Source organism: Mus musculus, chromosome 6 (genome assembly GCF_000001635.26).
Source record: "Mus musculus strain C57BL/6J chromosome 6, GRCm38.p6 C57BL/6J".
Taxonomy (NCBI): domain Eukaryota; kingdom Metazoa; phylum Chordata; class Mammalia; order Rodentia; family Muridae; genus Mus; species Mus musculus.
The window spans coordinates 38,808,091-38,830,170 of record NC_000072.6 but is presented as its reverse complement, the minus strand read 5'-3'; the positions used below and the strand labels follow the sequence as shown (position 1 = coordinate 38,830,170).

Below are 22,080 nucleotides of genomic sequence, written 5' to 3'. Positions count from 1 at the left end.
AAGTTGAGAGCACTCAGACTGCTTGTGAACACTAACATGTTTTAGACAGCAGGTCCTCATCCACTGCGCGACATTGGGTGTATGCATGGTCAGTATAGGGGAGTCACAAAAAGTCACTAAAGAGAAGCTTGGGGTTGAGGGTAAGGTTAACAACTTTCAGAAAAAGATGAGAAGAGAGTCTGAACACCAAGAAGGGCTGATTTTTTGACAAATAGTGAACCAGTAAGTTGGTAAATGTCTGAGGAATTTTCAAATAGCAGGAGGAAAATGTTTTCTGAATTAAACACAAGTTATGGTAAAATTTAAAGAAGCATAGCCTATGGCAGATAATACAAAAGGCTTGGAAAGTTCTTAAGAGAATTACATTTCTTGGAAAAGCAAAGGGCATGTGTGGTGTGTCTGCTTCTTGTCCCTGGAAGGAACTCCTCCTTTCTCCTCCGACCTCTGGGAGAAAGGAGGGCTGCTGACACATTCCCGCCAGGCCCAGCCACTCCTCCTGTTTCCATTCTCCTGGACCAATCCCCTAACTGTGGTTTTTCACTTCATTCTTGGCTTTCCCCATGACTCATGAGTCCTCCTCATAGTCTTTGACATCCTCTCTGTACCCTCCAAGGATGACTGTATATGGCGTCTGTTAGACTTCCAGGATTGCTTCTCCTGGGAAACAGTGTTACTCACATAAATTCCATTTTTATCAAGATTTAAGCATCTGCAGCTGCAACATCTTGTCCATTCTTCCACCTGATTTTTTCCTTGTTGTTGTCTTGTTGACACCTAGCAGGAGCCTTTTCTGGTTCTCACAATCAGTAGTAACTCTCAAGAGTCTCAGCACAGAAGCCTTTCTTTGTAGTATCTATTCCTTAGATATCTGTCCACAGTCTGTCTTTCAGTATATTGGACCTTTCCCATTGCCTTTGGTTTATCCATGCATAAGTTTAGGCCACCTTGCCACCTTCTCCTTTTGGCTAATCCTCCGCAGGCTTAGCCCATCATATTGGGTTCCGTTCTCCTTTCAAAATGGTTTATCTTCATTCAAGAGTCAACCTGAGGCTGGAGATGACTTAGTTGGTAAAGTGCCTGCTGTATAACGTGAGGACCCGAGTTCTCTAGTACCAGCAAAAAGCTGAGCACGTGCACACAATCCTAGCACTGGGAAAGTGGCTCAAGCTTCCTGACCAGCCAGTTTAGTTGAATTGAGTGTTTCTGGGTCTCGTTTCCAAAAATAAAGTGGAGAGCAATTGAGAAAGATACCTTACACTAACCTTCTGCCTACATGCACGCACACACACACACTCACACACACACACACACACACACACACACACAGAGAGGGAGAGAGAGCAACTTTGCACAGAGGTACCAGATGCTGCCTGTCAAACACCAGCAGCTCCTGATGCTAACTTCAGTTAAATTAACCAAGTTCTTGTTTCCATGTTTTAGTGGAAGTTAATGCCGGGATACTTGAGCATAGATATCCAGTGCTTGTTATTTAACTTGTTGGAAACTCTTCTTCCCAAGAAAAAAAGTTTGGCAGCGTGTTCCATCATCCCCTCTGTTACCACCTGCAGACCTACTTCTCATCCCTCAGACACACTTGATTCCTTTCCTTTCTTCTCCCTCTGCTTTGAAACCTGTCAGTAACTTGCTGGTTTTTCTCTCTGAAGCCATATATTTTTCCCCTTTCTTTCTGTTTTCTCAGACAGTTCCTTGGTTCAGATCCCCCTCCCCTGCCCTCTGGGCTATTGTGACAACCTTCCTGTTTGCCATGCAACCTCTCCAGGCCACTTAGTCTAAGGCTTCTTACTCAAGACCAGTGTTCTGGCCACTGGTCCATTGCATATTGAAAAAGGGACAATTGCTTCTTAGAAGAAACATATTTAGTTTTAAAAATAACTTTAAAACATTTCTCAAACGTCATCCTGACCAGAGGAGACACAAATGTTAAACACCATGGTCATCGTTGTGGGTATTCGTTATGGTTGATGCAGTCAGCTCTGTCCTGTAGTCTAGATCTGTTTCCTCTTCTTTTTGGCTTTCATCTGACCATGGGTGCTACTCTGCCTGGCCTCATGTTCGATTCTTCTAATTCAAGAACCAAACAAGTGAAGCAGAAGCTTGAGTAATGACATGAGTTTGAGATCTAGGCAGACCTCAGTTCCAAATTCAACCCTGCTAGTAGCAGAGTGACTTTAGGTGACTTCCGTCATTTCCCTAAGCATAGGAGAAATGCACCTTACCTCACAGTCCTGATAAGCACCTGGAGTCCAGAAAAGAGCAGGAGTGACCATGAAAGTCTCAGAAACTTGATTAATTACATGTGTGGTAACCGAGTAAGAGCCACAGGCTGGGTCAGGGGCGAGCTGGCTCCTCACAGCAGCTTTGTGTGTTTAGAAGTGTTTTTAGACTATTAGAGCCACCAGAATCTAAGGAGGCAGTTGATATGCAGTGTCCACTGGAGGTTGATTATTGCCTTTGCGTTTGTTAATATATTACTGATATGCAAATGTGCTTCAGTTGTTTCCAAGCAGAGCAGAAGCTTTCTGAGGACAGAGACAATGGTGCTGGTTGCTCTCTACTGCGAGACTGAGGAATTACACCCTCCTAGTAGGATCCTGGAACACCAGCCTAACCTTCCGAAAGGTCATCCATCTTTATAATCACAGTTCACATCTTATCAAATCTTGCCTGGCTATAACCTGAGTGAGTTCTTCTCTGAACTGTGCTGTTTACTTCGGCAGTTGTCCTTTTAAATTGGCATTGGACTTTATGCTATGAGACTTTTAAGCTCCTTTAGGTCAATGGTGATGCCTTTTTCTTTTTTCTTTTTTTCTTTTCTTTGACATGGTCTCTTACTTTGTACTGGCTTCCAGTTCAGCGATATGTTTATCTTTGCCTCCTGGGTGCTTAGATTAAAGGCATGTGATACCATGCCCAGCTAATGGCGATGCTGTAGACATTTTTGTATTTTCCTTCTACCCCATGCCAGTCTTATAAAGAGAAGACCTGTAATGCAGACCAGATGATTGACTTAGTTTATTTTCCAGATGCTCAGCGCTGCTGCAATCGTATTGCTGCTGTCATTATCAGTAAGGATTCTGAAGAACTTGTGGTTAATTTTACACTGCTCAAGTGGAGTCATATCATGTATCTAACATTATACAACTAGTGCATAAACACTCTCTGATTGAAAATGATATAAAAGCCCCAAAAGATATTTAGTACTCACTGTTTTGAAAATCTGTCACTTAGAAACAGGTAACCTGAAATTGCTTCACACTCTTTTAAAATACAAACCTGACACACAGGATAATTATTACAGTTATGAATATTCTGTAGTATATCAATGAAGAATTTTTTCTAATACTCTTCAATCCTCTGAGGCATTAAATAATCACAAGTTTATCAAGGGCTATACAAATTTTCCCTTATCTAGGTGTTTAAAAATTTCCATTTGATACATAATTCCTTTTAGGGGAAGAGTGGGAGGTTTTGAGACAGGGTTTCTCTGTGTAGCCCTGGCTATCTTCTGTAGACCAGGCTAGCCTCAGACTACCTCTGCCTCCCAAGTGCTGAGATTAAAGGCATACCCCACTACACTCAGCCATAGACATATATTTCTAACATTGATTTATAACTTATATCTTATGTGCAAAATATGATATAGAAGACAGGATATTCTATTAAGTATGGGAATGAATTATTTTTATTATGTATTATAGGGAAACAAAATAACATTGTAACTTTCATCAGATACTCATTATTCAGGCAGTATATGCCTGGAAGGTTTTAGAAAGTGAAGAGGTTAGTACCTCTCGTGGGGATCTGGACTCTATGCTCTTTAACTATGTAACTGGATTTTGAGTGGCAATCTATTTCATATCTGCCAAGCCTAAATTAAACCTTAAATACTGATAAAAAATGATGCCTATTTTTACTTATAATTCCTTCTCTTGAGCTTTGCTGAGTTCAATGAAACTGAGTTCAATGAAAAAAATTAATCATATATAACCCTCACTTATCCCTGTAGTTTCACCAGAGTCTGATCTTCCAGTAGATAATTTGGGTGGTGAAATGGAAAGGAAATGTACTCACATGTGAAGCAACTTTTAGTTCATCCAATTGTGAAATAAAAAGTTATGAAGAAACTAAGCAAATATGTTAGGAAAAATACACTAAGTAAGCCAGTCTTTTAACAAATGTCATTTTTAAATATAGTAGGTTAAAAACTCAAGATCATGAAAACTTTTAGCTTTTTAGGTGAGTATGACAACCAACACTTGTAATCCCAACACTGAGTTGAAGTGTTGAAGGCCAGATGGTCCTACTTGAAGCTAGCTTAGCTATATAGCAAGACCCTGACTCAAAGAGGCAGAAAAAGTTGCCTACAACTCTGAAAGGGTTTCTCATTAAACCTTCAAGACTAAGAAAGACAACGAGCCACAGAGTTGTCCAGGCTTGAGCTTCAAATCAGGGTCTGATTTTGCCCCTATTCCAGGAGCCCACACCATGACCTGATGTCACAGCTTTCAACTCATCCCTGTGTGAGGAGATTGTGTGGGGCATGTGTTAATGGGATGAGCATACCACGATAATCAGACTCCCAAAGACACTTCTCCCAGAGCCACATGTGCACTGGTGCTTGCTAATTTACAATCTGAAGAATGGTCCATGATTTTATACAGAGGCTGGAGTCGAGTGTGATGGAAGTTTGTGGGCATCCATGGCACCCATGAAAAGACTACAAGGCAGATGCTTTGAAACCCGGGTTTATTGTAGATACGTTTTAATGTGAAGTGGGCATTTGCGGGGAACCTAAAGAGCAGTTCATCTTCATTGTTTAAACATGCAGGTTACCAAAAGGCACTTGAAACCTTTGGGACCTGGGTTTGTTTGGTACATAAGACAGTTTTGTCTTTGTTGTAGTGATAAGGAATGACTTAAAATGTTCACTGTCATTCTGTGTGACTGTTTTTAATCAGGTTTATAGGCACTACTTTTTATTTGTCATGAAGTGAGGAATTTATTGCATACAGTTGAGATGTAAGTTAGCTACATTTCTAGTGAGTTTGTAAGTATATCTCTTTTATTGGTAGTTTGTCCATAAGCCCAGAAATATGGAAAGATGTGTTCAATGCTCATGCCTTTGGCCTGCTTAAGAGCCAGAGGCATGGTAGTGAGAATACTCCTTTGTAGACACTTCACCCTATGTATCAGCAATCACTGGATATACAGCCATTATGTAGGGTTTTATCTTGAGAGGCCACCGAGGCTTTTATAGAAAGGTCTGGATGGGCTATACCTCTAAGGAGCAGGTGTAATTATTGCAGATTTATTGTGTTATTCCCTGGGTCCTCCATACTGCCCTTCAGGGAGTTAAACCTATCCTTGCTAGTAGGGGTCAGAGCCACGTTTTCTTCTAAGAGCCCAAGAGGAGACACGGAGATTGAAATTTTATATAGGATCAAACTGAAGATGTCCAGTCAGCGCCTGCCATTTCTGAGGGGAAGTTATTACTATTATTATTTGTGTGTATAGGAGGTCAGTAGTCCTTGAAGAGTACAGGGGTCAAACCATAAAGAAATGAGAGGAAACATTTAGCTTTTCCTTTAGAGTGGAAAACATACAGGTCTCCCCCACCTCTTCCCTGTCCCTTGCCTTAGGGATCTGAACAAATGGAATGGCAGGGGTTGTGGGCTTAACAAAGAGAGCTAAACTAACCAGGAAGGGTTGTTCCAGAAAAGACTTCCAAGGAGAGATGTTTAGACATAAGTTTGATTATGGATGTGAGATTATTTTAAAATGAAGCTACAAACTGCCAGTGTTTTGTTCCTTATAAAGATTTTAGGGCTTAAAAAAATCATCCTTAGTGACTTTCTTTAGCTATATTTTGTTTGAGCATTCTCCTTCCCACATCCACAGGAAGATGGACCATGCCATAGAACAAAGGTAAAAAGGTTGTTGGAAATGTTAGTTCTAGTTCTTGGAATAGTGGCTGTTGACCTCAGCAGTGACCACAGCAGCCCCAGCCAGAGTCTGAGGCAGCTGCTGGCCACAATGATGGGTATAGAGAGGTTCCAGCCATGCAGGTCTCCTTGCTGATCCTGGGCATCTGTCACCCAAGGCAGCCAGTGATTATTTCAACAGTTTATGACCCTTGGCTATCATCCCAATAACAAATAAGTCATAAGCTACCCTCTTCCCCTTTGTAAAATTCCACTCTGCAATGTGGCCTCTCTACCAAGAACTTCTAAAACACTGAGGACAGGGACCAGTGCCTCTGAAGCTCTGTGTGTAATCAGCTTATTTCTTCTTTTCCCCTCCTACTCTCCCTTTCCTTAGTAACTTGAGTGAGAAGCAGGAGACAGTCAAAGGACAGAGCTGAAGTAGATAGATGTTAATTTTGCTTAGTCTCTTCTGTTCATAGGTAGCTTAAAGCCAAGGATTGCTCTCTTCTGTATTACTTCAAGGGTATCAGACCTTTTGACATTGTAACAAAATGCCATTTGCAAATGTGTTGGAGCAAATTCATTAGTGTACTGGAACACATGAAGCCAGCAGGCCACAGGTTGAACTTGTCTGGCTTATAGCATGTGTAACTATATGAATATTTAAGTGATATTAGTAAGTAGAGAATAACTACTTTTTGTGCTATGGTATTAGGAAAATATTGACATAAAAGTAGGTGAAAAGTATGGTTGCATAACAAACCAAAATAACCATGTCAAACAGTAATCATGTCAGACATACACAGGCATATTAGTCATAGTGCCCAGGTGAACATACACAGACATACAGACATACAGACATACAGACATACACAGGCATATTAGTCATAGTACCCAGGTGAACCTTGGAGTCAGCTTTCAAACCAGAAGGGAAGTCTCACCGTAAAGGCAGATTCAGAGGAGAGTTTAGGCTAAGACCAGACCTGCCTCCAGGACGTCAGAGCACATGCTGCCATAGCACAGGCAGAGCATGACTGTCCAGCCAGCGCAGGAGCCGAACAGCCTCTGCCTTGGTATTGTTTTTCATTCTAGAGTATTTGTTTTGAGTCAGGGTCTTTTTTCTTCCTCCTCCTCCTCCTCCTCCTCCCCCTGCTCCTTCTTCTCCTCCTCTTCTTCCTTTTTTGTTTTTTTCGAGACAGGGTTTCTCTGTGTAGCCTTGGCTGTCCTGGAACTCACTCTGTAGACCAGGCTGGCCTCAAACTCAGAGATCCGCCTGCCTCTGCCTCCCAAGTGCTGGGATAAAAGGCGTGCGCTACCACGCCCGGGTTGAGTCAGGGTCTTAATGGGTGGTCCAGAATAGTCTCCAGTTCTTAAATCCTCTCTCTTAGCCTTTCAATCACTGAAAGTTTAGTCATGTACACCATATCTGGTCTTCTCCCTTGCGTCTTAAAAAAGTCTTTATTTGGGTTAAATTGGGCCTCTAAACTGCGTGGTCTTTAGTTGAGAGAAGCAATGACTTCATGGCAGAAGGTAAAAAGTACTGGGGAGTGAATGAAGCAAGTGCAGGAGGTATGCTATTCTAGAAAAAGGGGTGAGGCCGGTCTAGAGTTGAGATTTCTGGAGGATCAGTGGTCGAAGATGAAGCTAAATGGTTGAATGGGAATCAGGATGTGTGTTAACACTTCAGCTTTATCTCCTGGGCACCAAGGAGCCACCAGAAGCTTTTGGACAGAGGAACAATGCTTAGAAGTTTATGTAGTAAGACAAATCTGCGGGCCAGATACAGGCACATTAGCGCTCATTCCAGTGACCAGGATCCTATATTTACTTTAGGGTTGCTTTTGAAAAGTAATGAGGATTTCAGCTATGGGAGTGGCAAAATGAACAGAAATTAAAAAGTTGAAAATGAGACATGTTGCCTTATATAGCTATTTAAATACTTTTAATTTAAAAAAGGACATTTTAAAAGAAGGCGAAATCAATCAAGACTGTCTTTTATTTGCTGTGATAATGAAGACTCATCAAGGTAAGTCCACAGTTTGGGAACCAAGCAACTAGATAAATACTTTATTAATAGAATGGAAATGTTAAAATGAAGCATAAATGGCTATGTTTTAGGGGAAAGACAAGGAGTTCAGCTTTGGAAGATCATTTTAATGTAGTAGGAGACAGAAATAATATTACTGGAATATTCAAGTGGGAACTTGGCTCATGATAAGCATGTGGGAGTTGCCTGCATAGAGATAACTGTTTAAACTGTCTAAATGAATGATGCCTTCCAGAGGAAACAGAATACTAGGAGTGCCAGCATTTTAAAGGAGGAAGAGGAGCTGCCTTAACCCCTGTGTAATTAGCCATTGGGAGGAGGAAGGCAGTTACAGATTCACATTAGAGCAGATAAGAACGTCAAGAAGGAAGTGGTGGTCAGCGGTATCAGATGTTGCAGAGAGGTTAAGGAGAATAGGGGCTGAAAGAGCCATTGGATTAGGCAATTAGGAAGTTATTTACCTTAAGAACACAGGTCTATGATATTTGAATATGTTGAAGGAGAAGGATTAAGAATGAGCATTGAAGAAAAGAGTACATGAAGCGTAATTTATAGGTAAGAAGGAAGGCGTGAAGAGGGGCTGTGACTGTTACTCTTTCTGTCTTGTAAGTTGGAGGTTTGTGCCTGCACACACACTTGGAGGCAGAGGGAAAGGTTAGGTCAGTGATGCATTTGAACAACCTTGTTCAATACCAGCTAAAAACTTTGGCCCCAAAAGTAGAAATCATCAATAGCTTAAAGTGGGGATGGGAATGGCAGAAACAGAATTCTATAGAAAAAATGGGAGACTATGGATTATGGGACTAGCAGAATGTGACTGACCTCAGAATTCTGGGCAAGATAGGTGGGGATCCATTGAAGAGAGGGAGGATTGGGGGACAAAGGATGGCATTAAGAGGGAGGTGTTAAGGAACCACTCTAGACAATGCTGGGGGTCAGAGAGCAGCTGCTAGATGCTTAAGTATCAGTAAAGCTTGGCGGTCTCTTCACCTTCTAAGTGCCATTGTAAGAAATGGCAATGGAGCTGAGGAGGTGGCTGATTCAGTGTGACATAAGCTTGAGGACCTGAGCTCCATCCTTAGCATTCACTACAAAGCCAGGTGTCTGTAACCCAAACACTGGGGAAGTGGAAACAGGAAGATCTCAGGGGCTTGCTGGCCTGTCAGTCTTGCTGAATTGGTGAGCCACATGTTCAGCAGAGAGACCTTTTCTCTGAAACTATGGCAACTGAAAAAGAAACCTGTTATCAGCCTCTGGCCTCTATACACTTAGTACATGCATACTCAGACATGTATACACATGAAAACACACACACACACAAGAAATGGTTATCCAAGGCAGCAAATTGGTTATTTGTTTCTTCTTGTACCTTTAAGGGGTTTTCCTTTCTTGTCGCTGTAGTGTTTTTTCCTTAATCTATATATCACATTTTAAAATTTCCAGTATCACCATAATTATAAGTTGTACAGCTACTTCAGAAAGGTCTTAAGCAGTTTTAAGATTATCTGAGTTGCAAATATGAAATCATAGTTCGTTCACTCTCAGCTTCCATTATGTGTGAGCGTTTACAGACTTTAGGTTGACATCTGGGCCTCCTTTAATCACCTTCCATCTTATTTGTTTTTGAGGTGAGGCCTCTCAGTGAATCTAGAGCTCACCAGTTAGGCTAGACTGGCTGACCAATGAACCCCAAGAACCCACCATCTCTGCCTCCTCAGTGTTGGGTACACAAAGCCATGTCCAATTCTCCTTACCCCATCTGCATATCCAGTGGATGCTGGAAATCACGTTCAATCTCTTATGCTTGCTTGGTGAACAATTTACCCGACAAAGCCATCTCCCCAGCACCTAAAATCTCAGGATTCTTGAGAGAAATTTCTTACTGTCTAGATTAACAAAACAATGAGCAAGGAGCCCACACACGGTGCTACTGGGTCCTGTCTGAAGGGGACACCAAATCATCCATCAACTCAGCCTTATAGAGTTCAGAATGATGAGGGTACCAGATGGTATGTAGTCTGCCCCACTCAGAGCATAGACGAGCACGAGAGACCCCTGTGCTAGGGTTTGTGCAAGGACGTGTTTCTTAAGAGTAGTGAACCTAGTTATTGCTATCTGTTGACAAGGCTAAGCTGACTACATGGAGGTGCTAAGTATGTAACACTTACCTGGGATACTTGATATAATCTTCAGATTTAGCAAGATGCAACCTGAAAGGAATGGAGAATTGGTTTCTGTTACAAATTAATTACAAAAAATAAATGATGAACTAAGTCCTGATTCTTTATCTGATTCTTGACTATTTTTGACTCTGTTTTTAGGAGTCTTCTATCCTAACGCTGGTAGATCTGATGGCAGAATATGGGAGCCATAGGTCTCACAAACAAGGAGACTTGAATGTGTTTCTGGGTGGAAACTGATTTGCTTTTTCAAGCTGCTGAATTTTTAAATCATCATGCATGTATATATGTTCATGTGCACATGCAGACCAAGAAATGTAATGTTGTCCAGAGGACAACTCTAGGTGTTAGTCCTTACCTCCTGCCTTGTTTGAGAGATGCTGTTTATTGCTGCATATGTCAGGCTAGTTATTAGCCCATGACCTGGAAATTTTCCTGTCTCTGTCACCTATCTTGCTATGGGAGCTATGGACTTACAGTTGCATGTGACTGTGCCCAGCTTACAAGGGTTCTAGGGATCTGAACTCAAGTGTTTACACTTTCGCAGAAGTGCTTTACCCATTGATCCATCTCCCCAGTCCTTAAGCTTCTTTCAGAGTGGAAGAACAATCTGAGCCTAAATGAGTCGATTACGTTTATTATTGGAGGAGTGAAAGAATTAATTTTCCTTTTTCTTTCCTTATAGGTATGGCCTCACATGTGCAAGTTTTCTCCCCTCACACCCTTCAATCAAGTGCCTTCTGTAGTGTGAAGAAACTAAAAGTAGAGCCAAGTTCCAACTGGGACATGACTGGGTACGGCTCCCACAGCAAAGTGTACAGCCAGAGCAAGAACATACCACCTTCTCAGCCAGCCTCCACAACCGTCAGCACCTCCTTGCCAATCCCCAACCCAAGCCTACCTTACGAGCAGACCATCATCTTCCCAGGAAGTACTGGACACATAGTTGTAACATCAGCAAGTAGCACTTCTGTCACCGGGCAAGTCCTCGGTGGACCACATAACCTAATGCGTCGAAGCACTGTGAGCCTCCTTGACACCTACCAAAAATGTGGACTCAAGCGCAAGAGTGAGGAGATTGAGAACACAAGCAGCGTGCAGATCATTGAAGAGCATCCACCCATGATTCAGAATAATGCCAGCGGGGCCACTGTAGCCACTGCCACCACATCCACTGCCACCTCCAAAAACAGTGGCTCCAACAGTGAAGGGGACTATCAGCTGGTGCAGCATGAAGTACTGTGCTCCATGACCAACACCTATGAGGTTTTAGAGTTCTTGGGGCGAGGGACATTTGGGCAAGTGGTCAAGTGCTGGAAACGGGGCACCAATGAAATTGTGGCCATTAAGATCCTCAAGAACCACCCCTCCTATGCCCGGCAAGGCCAGATTGAAGTGAGCATCTTGGCCCGGCTGAGCACGGAGAGCGCTGATGACTACAATTTTGTGCGGGCCTATGAGTGCTTCCAGCACAAGAACCACACGTGCTTAGTCTTTGAGATGTTGGAGCAGAACCTTTATGACTTTCTGAAACAGAACAAGTTTAGTCCCTTGCCCCTCAAGTATATTCGCCCAGTCCTCCAGCAGGTAGCCACAGCCCTGATGAAACTCAAAAGCCTGGGTCTTATCCATGCTGACCTCAAACCAGAAAACATCATGCTGGTGGATCCATCCAGACAACCGTACCGAGTGAAGGTCATTGACTTTGGTTCAGCTAGTCATGTGTCCAAAGCTGTCTGCTCTACGTACTTGCAATCCAGATACTACCGGTAAGACATTTTCCATGGAGATAGTCAGGATGCAGGAGGTCCAGTGGCATCCACAGGGAATGTGCAGAGGCCATGGTGGGGATAATGATAATGGTTGTTACCAGACAGAGACCGTAATATGAGGCTGGAGACATGGTCCAATGGTTAAGAGCACTTGCTGCTCTTACAGAGGACTTCAGTTTGCTTTCCATCACCCACATGGCAGCTCACAGCTATGAGTAAATCTAATTCCAGGGGAATCCATCTCCCTCTTATGGCCTCTATACATGCAAGTGGTATACATACATACATTCAAGCAAACATGAAAATAAATCTTTCTAAAAACAAAAAGAGACTTTTTGTTTATGTATATGGTTGAAAGATTAGAATACATGCAGACTGGAGGGATGGCGAGAAGCTATCTGAGAAGCAGCTGAGTAAAATAATCTTGGTCTGGACATTGAGAGTTGGAAAGAGTTTTGGAGAAGTCAGGTCCTTCTTGATGGAGAGGATCCATTCAGCTAGAACAGGAAGGGGGTGCCAGTGACAGGCACAGGGTAGCAAAATGCAAGGCTCGTTTAGGAGATCAGGATGACCTACCTGGCTAGATCAGAAGATTTGTGAATAGTACCTGGAATAAGTCCTCGAAACTTTGAACAAGCAGGGGTTGATGGTGTGTGTGTGTGTGTGTGTGTGTGTGTGTGTGTGTGTGTGTGTGTGTAATAGGTTGATAGTAGTTTTCTTAAAAGACTACTATTTTAGTCATGTGGAAGTTGCTGCAGGAAGGGAAGATCTTTGTCCTGGGGCCAGTTGCTCCTTCCTGTGATAAGTTTATAATAGGAACATTAACTATTCCTATCCCCCCTTTAAATGTAAGGAAATGCCCAAGGCAGGATAATTTTGTGGAGAAAAGAGGCTTATTGTTGAAGGTCATGTTGCTCTCCTCAGCTTATGGTAGATGGTCTCATAATGGTGGGAGCATGCATAGGAGTAAGAGATCACATGACTAGATAGGAAGACATATAATTGTTCAAGATTTGATTCAAGCTTTTAAGACAACTTTTATTGATGAGAACTCACTCAGGGGTTTCTAACCTTAATTCCTCCTGAGGACAGCACTGATAATGAACTTCCACAAGGCCTTACCACCTTTCAACATCACTACACTGAGGACCATTATTTGAATTAGTGACCTTATGGGATCAAAACACATCTACACTCTTGCACATTCAAATATCACACAAGCATTTATCTCATTTCTAATATGGGCCTTGTACAAAAATACTAGCTAGCTAGCTCCAAGGATAAACAAGGTCCTGGCCATCCCAGAGTTTTCAGCATGCTGCAGGCTTTGGCATTAGTAAAGTCCAGAACTGAACTGATCCCTAAATTCACTAGGCTGTGTGATTTGTGCTGACTGCCTAACTTCCTAATCCATAAGCTGGAGGCCGGAGTTTTTATACCAGTTCCAGGATGCTGTTGCACCATTATGTGATACAATCTAGTGTTATGTGCAATGGCCAGCTTGTGGGAGCCACAGCGTCAGGAGGCAGTGGAGATAGAAACCGAGGTTCAGGGTTGTAGAATGGCAAAATATATTTATTTTTATATTTAAAAGAGCTGTGTTGGAAGCAATAGTGACCAGTCCCACAGAGCCAGAAATTGGCAAGAAAAGAACCTCAAACTCCGGAGCATGAGAAAGTAGGCTGTGAGTCTAAGGCTTCTCTGCTCCTCTTCAGGGCACTCCTGAGTGCTGGGGCTGCTGGAGCTCCTCCCTAGCCCTGGCATCTAATGTGAGAAGTGGGGGCTTTCTCTGAGCACTTAGGTACACACACTGCCCTCTGTCCCTGGAGTTCTCACATACTTCTTCACACTCAGGAGGCTAGGTCTACCTCTGCTGGCTCTCTTTCCACCATTCAGCCTGGAAGGGAGCCATCCAGGAAGGTGCAGCCTGCTCAGTGGGGAACTGTATCCCCTCCTTGAGATAAAAAGGGAGGCTGACAACCCATATTCTCTGGAGAGTGACTAACTCTTTTCTTGAAAGGCAACTCTATGGTTCATCATAGAGAAACAGCTTACCCCAGAGGCGGCTTTTGCTGGGGCCTGCTCTGTAGTTACTGCAAAATGGAGGCTTTCCTGTCACTTTATATTTAGACTTACAAATTCAGGATGCCGATGGCTATTTCTTGCCAGTTCTTGGTCTGAATTTAGGGCAAACTGTGCCAAGCCAAGGGCTGTGTGAGGTTTTATTATTTAGTTAACCTGTATTGCTCTAAGTGGACAGCTTCATTGAAGTTTGGCTAAAAATTGGCCATGGAGGCTTGTAATAGGCTTAAAACTATATTTAATAAGCATTGCATCCTTGTAGCAAAATTTGACGCAAGAAGTTACATTTGGGACTCTGAAGCCTGTTTTGTATTCCTGCCCTCTGTGCCCCTGTCACTCTGCCCACTCTGTGCCCCTCCTGCCAAGGACTCTGCAGTGTACTTTGCTTTCAGGAACCCTAGCTCAGGAGGCCTATGAATGGCAGTGACATTTCCATGGGAACTGGGGCAGGTCTGAATCCTCGTCTTAGACTTGATGTCCTTTCTCACCAGCTTTATGGCCCAGCCATCCATTTGAGCACCTCATGGGGTGATAAGGCTGATTACAGTTAGGAGCTCCCCACTTGTCATTCTCATTTGTCAACAGGCACAGTCACCTCTACTTCCTGCATTCCCACTTCCATCTGAGTACTCCCTTTCTTTAGGCCTTAAGTGACTAATACCTAAAATTCTAGGCAGAATGACCCCCCACCCCCACCCCCTGCCCCCGTCTTCATGGTGTTGGGTTCTCAAGGCCAGCTAAGCAACTTTCGCTAGGGACAAGGGCACAGAGTCCTGGAATGATAACTTCATTTCTAAATTAATCATAGTACTCTGCCTGCCGCAGGCCTCATTTGAGCCCCGGAGTGGTCAGTCTCCTGCTACATAGGCCAGCGGAAGCTTACGAGCACAGCATTCAGCTTGGACCCTGCTCATCCTGCTGTGTAGGACAGTCAGCCTAGATGAAACTGTTGAGGTGATTTCCTGCCTACTTTACCTTTTACTTGGGGAGAGTGGACAAGAGAAGCTCTTTGATTATTTATCATTAAGGTCCTTATCCCAAAAAAAAGCATACCTTCAGGGACTTTTTTCGAGAGAGGAAGGGTGCTTTCAAGCTTCCTGGACAGAGAGGTCATTATGTGCTCTGGGTCCATCTTTCCCCAGGAGCCCCCTGTCTTGAGCCTGGCACATTAGGAACACTCCGCTTTAAGAGGGTTGAATACTTTGTCCTTTTATCATTTTAAACAGGACTATATTTAGTGCTCCTCCCATGGCCCCCATCAGGTATGGTTTAAAAAAAAAAAAAGTGATATGAAGTGAACTTCCTGTTCTCAGCCTGAGGGATGTGGGGAGGAAGGTGGTGGCCTGGAAGCCACTATTTTTCCTAGAAGCTAGATATGTGCTTGGATGAATTCTGAGTGGTGGTAGAGAGCTGGCACCAGCTCTGCCCCTACAGCCCCAGGAGTCCCCTTTCTTCTCAGTGGTCCACCAACTCATCTGGATCCTCAACAAGGCCACAGGAAAGAGCCCCAAGGGCCAGGGTAAAGTAAAGTTAGTGAGTTTATTAAGTATTTAGAGAAATATAGGAAAAGGATGGTGTGCACTCAGTACACAGGGTGGCTTCTCAACGTCACAGTTGGCTACATACAAGATTTTATGGCTGAGCCAGTATACATTGCTCAAAGGTTGTAACTGACCAGGTTTAAAGGTAAGAAAAGCTTAATTTTAAGTAAAGTTTCAAAACAAATAAAAATACATGAGTTAGGTTTACTTATTTCTCTGACATTGAAGATTTCCCATTTATAGATAAAATAGTGAAGATTTTTATGAGGTACATTGTTTAGATTTAGGAGTGAAAAAGCTGTACATCAAAATGATAAAACTCACAAAGTTTCAAACATTCTGGCTCCAAGTGGACCTCATTCATTAGTTTTTAACATCCTATTTAAGGTATCTTTAGAAAAAACATGATTATTTCTCTGGGCAGTTTTGGCTTTGTTAGTTGTATTGAGCTTTTTTGGCCCTCACTCAGTATAAAAGGCAAATTAGACTTCAGAGTGAGGAGCTTCTGCCTCTCCTCACCCTTTCCTCACCTTTCCTGCGTTCCTAGCCTACCGCAGAGCTGCTGTTAGCATTCTGTGAGGGAGGCCTGATATGTGGCTTTAAGGAATCAGGGTTGCTTTGTCAGGTCTTTATGGTGTAATAAAGGGGTATAGGAGTGTCTCCCGACTTAACCTACGTCCTGAAGGTCAGCTCTGAGGGTAGCTGTCAGCAGTGCGGCTTCTCAAGCTCTCTCATACCTAAGAACCTGGAGAGCTTATATGAACAGAATTATGCTAGATCCTGTCTCTGAGCTATTGTGCCCTCTGTGGGGCACAGTCTCATCCTCTACCCTACCCTACCCTACCCTACGCTACCCTAGAGATTCTTGAGAAACCCTGTTCCAGCTGAGAGCAGGCTTCCTCCAAGGTGCCACCTTTCAGGTGGCAAAAGATCACAGTGGAAGGTGGTTCTGTTTATTTGTATTACCTCACTAAAGAAGTCCCTGCCAGGCCATTATTTAATTCTACATTGATGCCAAAGTTTGGGTTTTTGAGCAAACAGTTAACTGGTACTAGGGTATTTCTGCTGTCAGTATCACCAGCAAACTAAAAACAAGACCAAACATTAAACTCTGAAAAACCATGAAAAATTCACGGTTGGGCAAAAGATAGTCAAAGGTGACAGTGTGTACAGTTTTGTTTCTGCTCTGGACTGTTCAAAATATTTTGTATAGACTTTTTTGAGACCTTTAAGACCATTGATAAGATCTCCAAAAGTGGGCATAAAAACCAGAACATAAATAAGGGCTGGTAAGATGGCTCAGAGGGTTAAGGATACTTACTACTAATTCTGCTAATCTTTAAGTTTGATCCCCAAAGTCCCTATGATGGAAGTCTTCTGACCTCTACATTACATGCCAGGGCACATAAGCATTTCCATATACCACACACACCGGGGGGGGGGGGATGGAGGGGAGAGAGAGAGAGATTGATTTTTAAGAATACTCTCTCAGTTGATTGTTTTGGGTGCAGAGGCTATCTTCCAGATGATTCTGGAATGGTTGTTAGGTAGAGATGGAAATTAATTTTAGTTCCAATCATTATGTCAGACAATGATTGAGTAGCTCTGAATATCTACCTATTAATGGTATAGGAAGAAAGGTACATTCTCAAATTTTAAGTTAATTGTCTCTTTCAGATTTAAAGAGAAGTTCCTAGAAATATAATTCTGAAATTTGGTATTCCAAGTGTATGATTATTCAACAGACACTTCCTATGAACCCACTATGTACCAGATGGAAGTGGGTAGCAGACGTGAGTAAAGCCGCCACAGAGCTCAGGGTCAGTGAAGGGGTCTTTTGCACGATGGGCTGACCAGAGAGACCTGTGGTGAAGGGGTCTCTAGGTAGATCTTCAGGGAAGTCTGAGGTGGGGTAAAGGCCATGGAGGTTGTAATAAAAAGGAAGATGGGAGAAACAAAAGAGTTGTGCAAGTGGTTGAAGGGCTGGGTTGAAGCATAGTGGTATAGAGGTGTGAGCTCTGACAGTAGGGAGTTTTGACTACAGCATGAGGAGCTGGGGTTTAGTCAGAGTAACATGTTGGAAGCGTCTGTGAATTCTTGAGGAGGTTAGTGATGATATATCAGTTGGAAAAAGGCAAATAGACAGAAAGTTGATGGGAGACACAAGGTCCAGGAATAACGTATTAATTCAGGAATGAAAACAGAGGGTCTAGATTATATGGTGACCCCACCCCGTTGTCTGACTGTGGACCCATTAGTGAGCTTGACTTTTCTGATAATTGACTTCAGAACTGACTTACCAGAGAACAGTATGGGGTTTGTTTTTCATTTTTGCTTGGTGACTTTGCTCTCTCTAAGGTTGGATTCTGAAACTCTCGTCTGCTAGGGCCTGGTTTCAAATCCCACCACCACTACAAAGTAATAGTCTCTGGAAGGTCACCTCAGCCTCAGTCCTGGTCCTGCCCTCACCACCCGTTTCCCTGACTCACTGTTAGCAGTGAGCCACCTGCACTGTTCCATCTGGATTCTGTTGTGAGCAGGACTTGTGCTCACCAGGTTGTGAGCCATAGTTGGAGATTCTAGTTGTGTGGAGGAAGGAGTCTTTCCCCTGTGGGTGATTCCGGCATCATTGACCCACACTGGGAACCTTTCCTAGTTTCCCATGAACTGTGAACAGGGTATATTTCCACACTGCCAGATTGTAGACTGAAGGTCTAAGTCACTTCAATAAAGGGTGTTGCCACATACAGAAGTTTCAAAAATGGTATAACTTATGCAGATCATAATATTTAAAAGGTGACTGGCTCACTTGAAAAACAGAACCTGCACACAGTTATGCATGGCAAGCATTAGCTCTTAAACCTGCCGTTTGGAACTAAAACAGCAGGAGGAGAGGTATGTGCAGGCTCACATTGGAGCATAGCATGTGACACTATCCAGCTTACTGACAGTCTCATTTGCCAACTCATACACATGTGGAAACAAGCAGAGCCACTGCTCTGTTTCTATAAAAAAGTGATCAATAAGTTAACTGGGCTGGTAACTTTTCAAATCTCCATTGTCCCTGTGACCTTCGGTTATATAGTATACATTTTGAAATTAGTCTTTTCTTTCAGGAATTACTAATTCATGCTCATAACTACTTGGTAATTTCCAGGGTAGCCTGCATGTATTTGAGTAGCTCTATGCTGCAACCTTGCCAAAAACAAGAGAGTAAGGGCTTGTGCATGCTCATAAGTACTGACTTACACATAGCACAGTGAAGCCCATACACAATATGCAGTTATGGGTGTGCTTGTGAGAAAGGGTGGCATTAACTCTTTCTGCAGGGATGCTGATGTGCATTGCCAGAGAATGCTTGCAGGTGAGCACACATTTAAGGAAGGACACATGTATATGTTCAAGACAGAAGTGACCATCCACCTCAGAAAACAGAAGCCTTCCAAGTGTCTGTGGGGTCTGAGGGCCCAGATACAGACGTTGTGTCAGTGTCCTGGAAACTCAGCTCAGCTTTCTGCCTTGTAGGGCTGCCAGCTGCATGCCTTTAAGCCTAAAGATGGGAGGGATAGAACCACTCATGGACTCAAGTTATAGATTAGTTTTCAAAATGAGCTCTAGAGACCCTGCCACTCCTCAGTCTCTCGTGATGCTTGTTAGAAACTGGAGACATCTGCCATGCCAAGCCAGGTTAATAGGCAGGTGTTCTGGGAGGAGAGCAGAAACAGGCATTGGTCAAGTTTCACAGCCAATCCTCTCCTCCTCCTCCTCCTCCTCCTCCTCCTCCTCCTCCTCCTCCTCCTCCTCCTCCTCCTCCTCTTCCTCCTCCTCTTCCTCCTCTTCTTCCTTCCCCTCCTTTTCCTCCTCCTCCTCTCCCTCCTCTTCTTCCTCTTCCTCTTCTTCCTCCTCTCTGTTCACTCCCTCTTCTCCCTGCACCACCCCCTTCCTTTTTTTCTGGTGATCAGACTTGGGGCCTTGGGCATGGTGCCTAGGATTCTATTAATCAGCACCCCCATCCCCCCAACTTCTAATTTTGTGATGGTGTCTCATTAAGTGGCTCAGTTTGGCCTATCTACCAGACTAGCTTAGCCTCAAGCTTACAATCCTCTGGCTTCAGCCTCCTGAGTAGTAGAAATACAGGCCTGTGCCTGGCTGCTTTTCCTCTTCACACATTTTAACCCAGTATTGACATTCAGAAGGCTGTTGACAAGTTGTAGCTGTCAGATGTAAAGTTTGTAGATAAAGATCCACCAGTGAGACTGGAGTCTGTATGTGCATCACAGTCACTTCTAAAGTTTCCTTCTACCTTCTTTGTCGTCATGGTCACACTTTGTGTATGTGCTGCATGTGGTTTGGGCTTTAATCTATCTCACACAGTATGAAGAGTGTCCCCTGTCAAGATTAGAGAAGGGGTCACAGGTGGCAGTCTGGCCTTGAGCTGTTGATCTTTCTTATAAGCGATTTGTAGCTCCTCTGAGGGTCCATTTGTTAAACGTCTTGTGATTAAATCTCTAAAACTCAGGGGTGGGTGTGGGCCTGAGCACCAGAGGCTTTCCACGGAGATCTCTGCCCAGGCCTAGTGGGAGAGTTCCGGCGAAGGGAAGCGAGTGTGGGCAGGGAGGTGGAGTCTCTGCCCTGCCTTCCAGATCACTGGTAACTGCACTGAGTTGGGTTGGGCTGGGCTGAGAGGCTGACTATCCAGTGAGGAGTGCAGCGGAGCCTCAGGCTTCAGGAGAGCCGATCTCTTCCCAAGTGTTACAGCTCTTGGAACAAAGGACTCAGACAACAGAGTAGTTCTCGAACACCTTTAATTCTCTGGATGGATTTATATACAGTTTTGGGGGTAATTCAGGGTTCTACAACAGGTACCTCTAATTGGCTTGGACTGAGAGTTTGGGGGAAACCTTATTTGCATGTGGGAAGGCTTGGTGCTGCTCCTACATGACTCATAGCCACACACCTCTCCTGCAAGGGGGGGGGGGCGGCGCTGTGGGGATGTGGGACTATAAGGTAGTTGTTGAGTGTGGTGGGAGAGGTCATGAGGGTTGGCAGACTGAGGGGGTGGATGATTCAGAGGAGGATGTTTGGAATGAGGTAGGAATAAGAAAGCAGATGCCCAGCAGAGGAGATAGTACTGTATGTGACTTTAGTATAATTTCAGTAGATAAGAGATCTCCTGTTGATAGCTCCAGGTCACTCTCCATGGCCCCAGCTGTGATGGGGGCCATAATTCCCATTCAGGCATTGTACAAGCAATTTTTTTTATTTCCAAGTATGTGCCAGGCACTGTGTTTTGTGCTGACCTTTCAAGACATGAGTAGGAGTACCCTCAGCTATGCAAGGACGGTCTCTAACCTGAAGTGGGATGAGCTCCCTGGTCCCACTCCTCTCTCTGAATAAACTGAGGAGTGGCTTGTGCTGCCCTCCAGTCACTTTTCCCATTCTCTCAGGTGTTTGGGGCCACTATGTCAAGTCTACCCCACGGCAGCAAGTCTCTGCTGCCCTCAGTCCCTTCTAGCTCACCACTCTGCCAGATAGGGTGCATGGTAACTCTTCTCTGTCCCCATCAGCTGCTGCCTCACATGGAGTTGTCAAGGAGGGTAACTGAGAACAAACAAGCCAAGCATAGCTTGTGCTTCATAGGGGAATCAGTGTTTTGGGGGTACCCGTGGTACTAGATAAAAGCTGAGAGGGTGACATTAAGGAACCATTTTCTTTGTTTGGGTTCCCATTAGCAGACCCCTAAACAAACAGAGGTTTGTGTTCAGGTGGTCTCTTTGGTAGGTGGTCCAAGAATCAGGAATAAGGGCTAGCAGGATGATGCTGACCAGCATAAGTGTTATTAGGAACTAGAAGCTGGAAGCATATAGGACTCCATCCCCTGTAAGAAGCTGCACAGAGCCTTCTCGAGCAGAGCATAGAAAAAGCAGGAGTCCCTAAGATTAGAGCTGCTTTTGTCCCTTTAACTTGACTGCACTCTTTGGAGATGAGTGTGTGTGAAGACTAAATGGGCTTTAGTGTTCCTGGGGGTTGCTACAAGGCAGTTAAGCACAGTGAATACTGAAGCCAAAGTATACAAAGCTGAGATGGTGTAATCCACACCCCATGTGAGCTGCAGCACTGTGTCTGTGCTATTGGCTACTGTGTTCCCCACCAATCACATGGCTGGTATTCATAAGTGGAAAGGGATTTAAGGAAAATGCTTTTGTAGGCAGATTTAAGAATTGTAGACTAAAGCCGGGCGTGGTGGCACACGCCTTAGATCCCAGCACTTGGGAGGCAGAGGCAGGTGAATTTCTGAGTTCGAGGTCAGCCTGGTCTACAGAGTGAGTTCCAGGACAGCTAGGGCTATACAGAGAAACCCTGTTTCGAAAAACCAAAAACCAAAAAAAAAAAAAAAAAAAAAAAAAAAAAAATATTGTAGACTAAGAATTCAAAACGGAGTTCTGTGCTGTTTTGTGGGGGAGATGAGGACTTGAAGCTAATGCATCCATCTACCTACCTTCACTTAACCCC

The 22,080-nt window shown here is 43.8% G+C and overlaps 1 protein-coding gene across 7 annotated transcripts in view; it reads left to right on the top strand.

Annotated features, from left to right (window-relative positions):
• The window catches only part of Hipk2 (homeodomain interacting protein kinase 2), a 188,820-nt gene that overhangs the window by 46,161 nt on the left and 120,579 nt on the right, over positions 1-22,080 (top strand). For all 7 annotated transcript variants that reach the window (XR_001785097.2, XM_006505602.4, XM_006505603.3 and 4 more), the window contains exon 2: positions 10,858-11,941. Coding sequence is in view for 6 of the 7 variants with exons in the window: in XM_006505602.4 (XP_006505665.1) it covers positions 10,858-11,941 (1,084 nt within the window). In the remaining variant the exon portion in view is untranslated. The remainder of the gene's footprint in view (positions 1-10,857; positions 11,942-22,080) is intronic.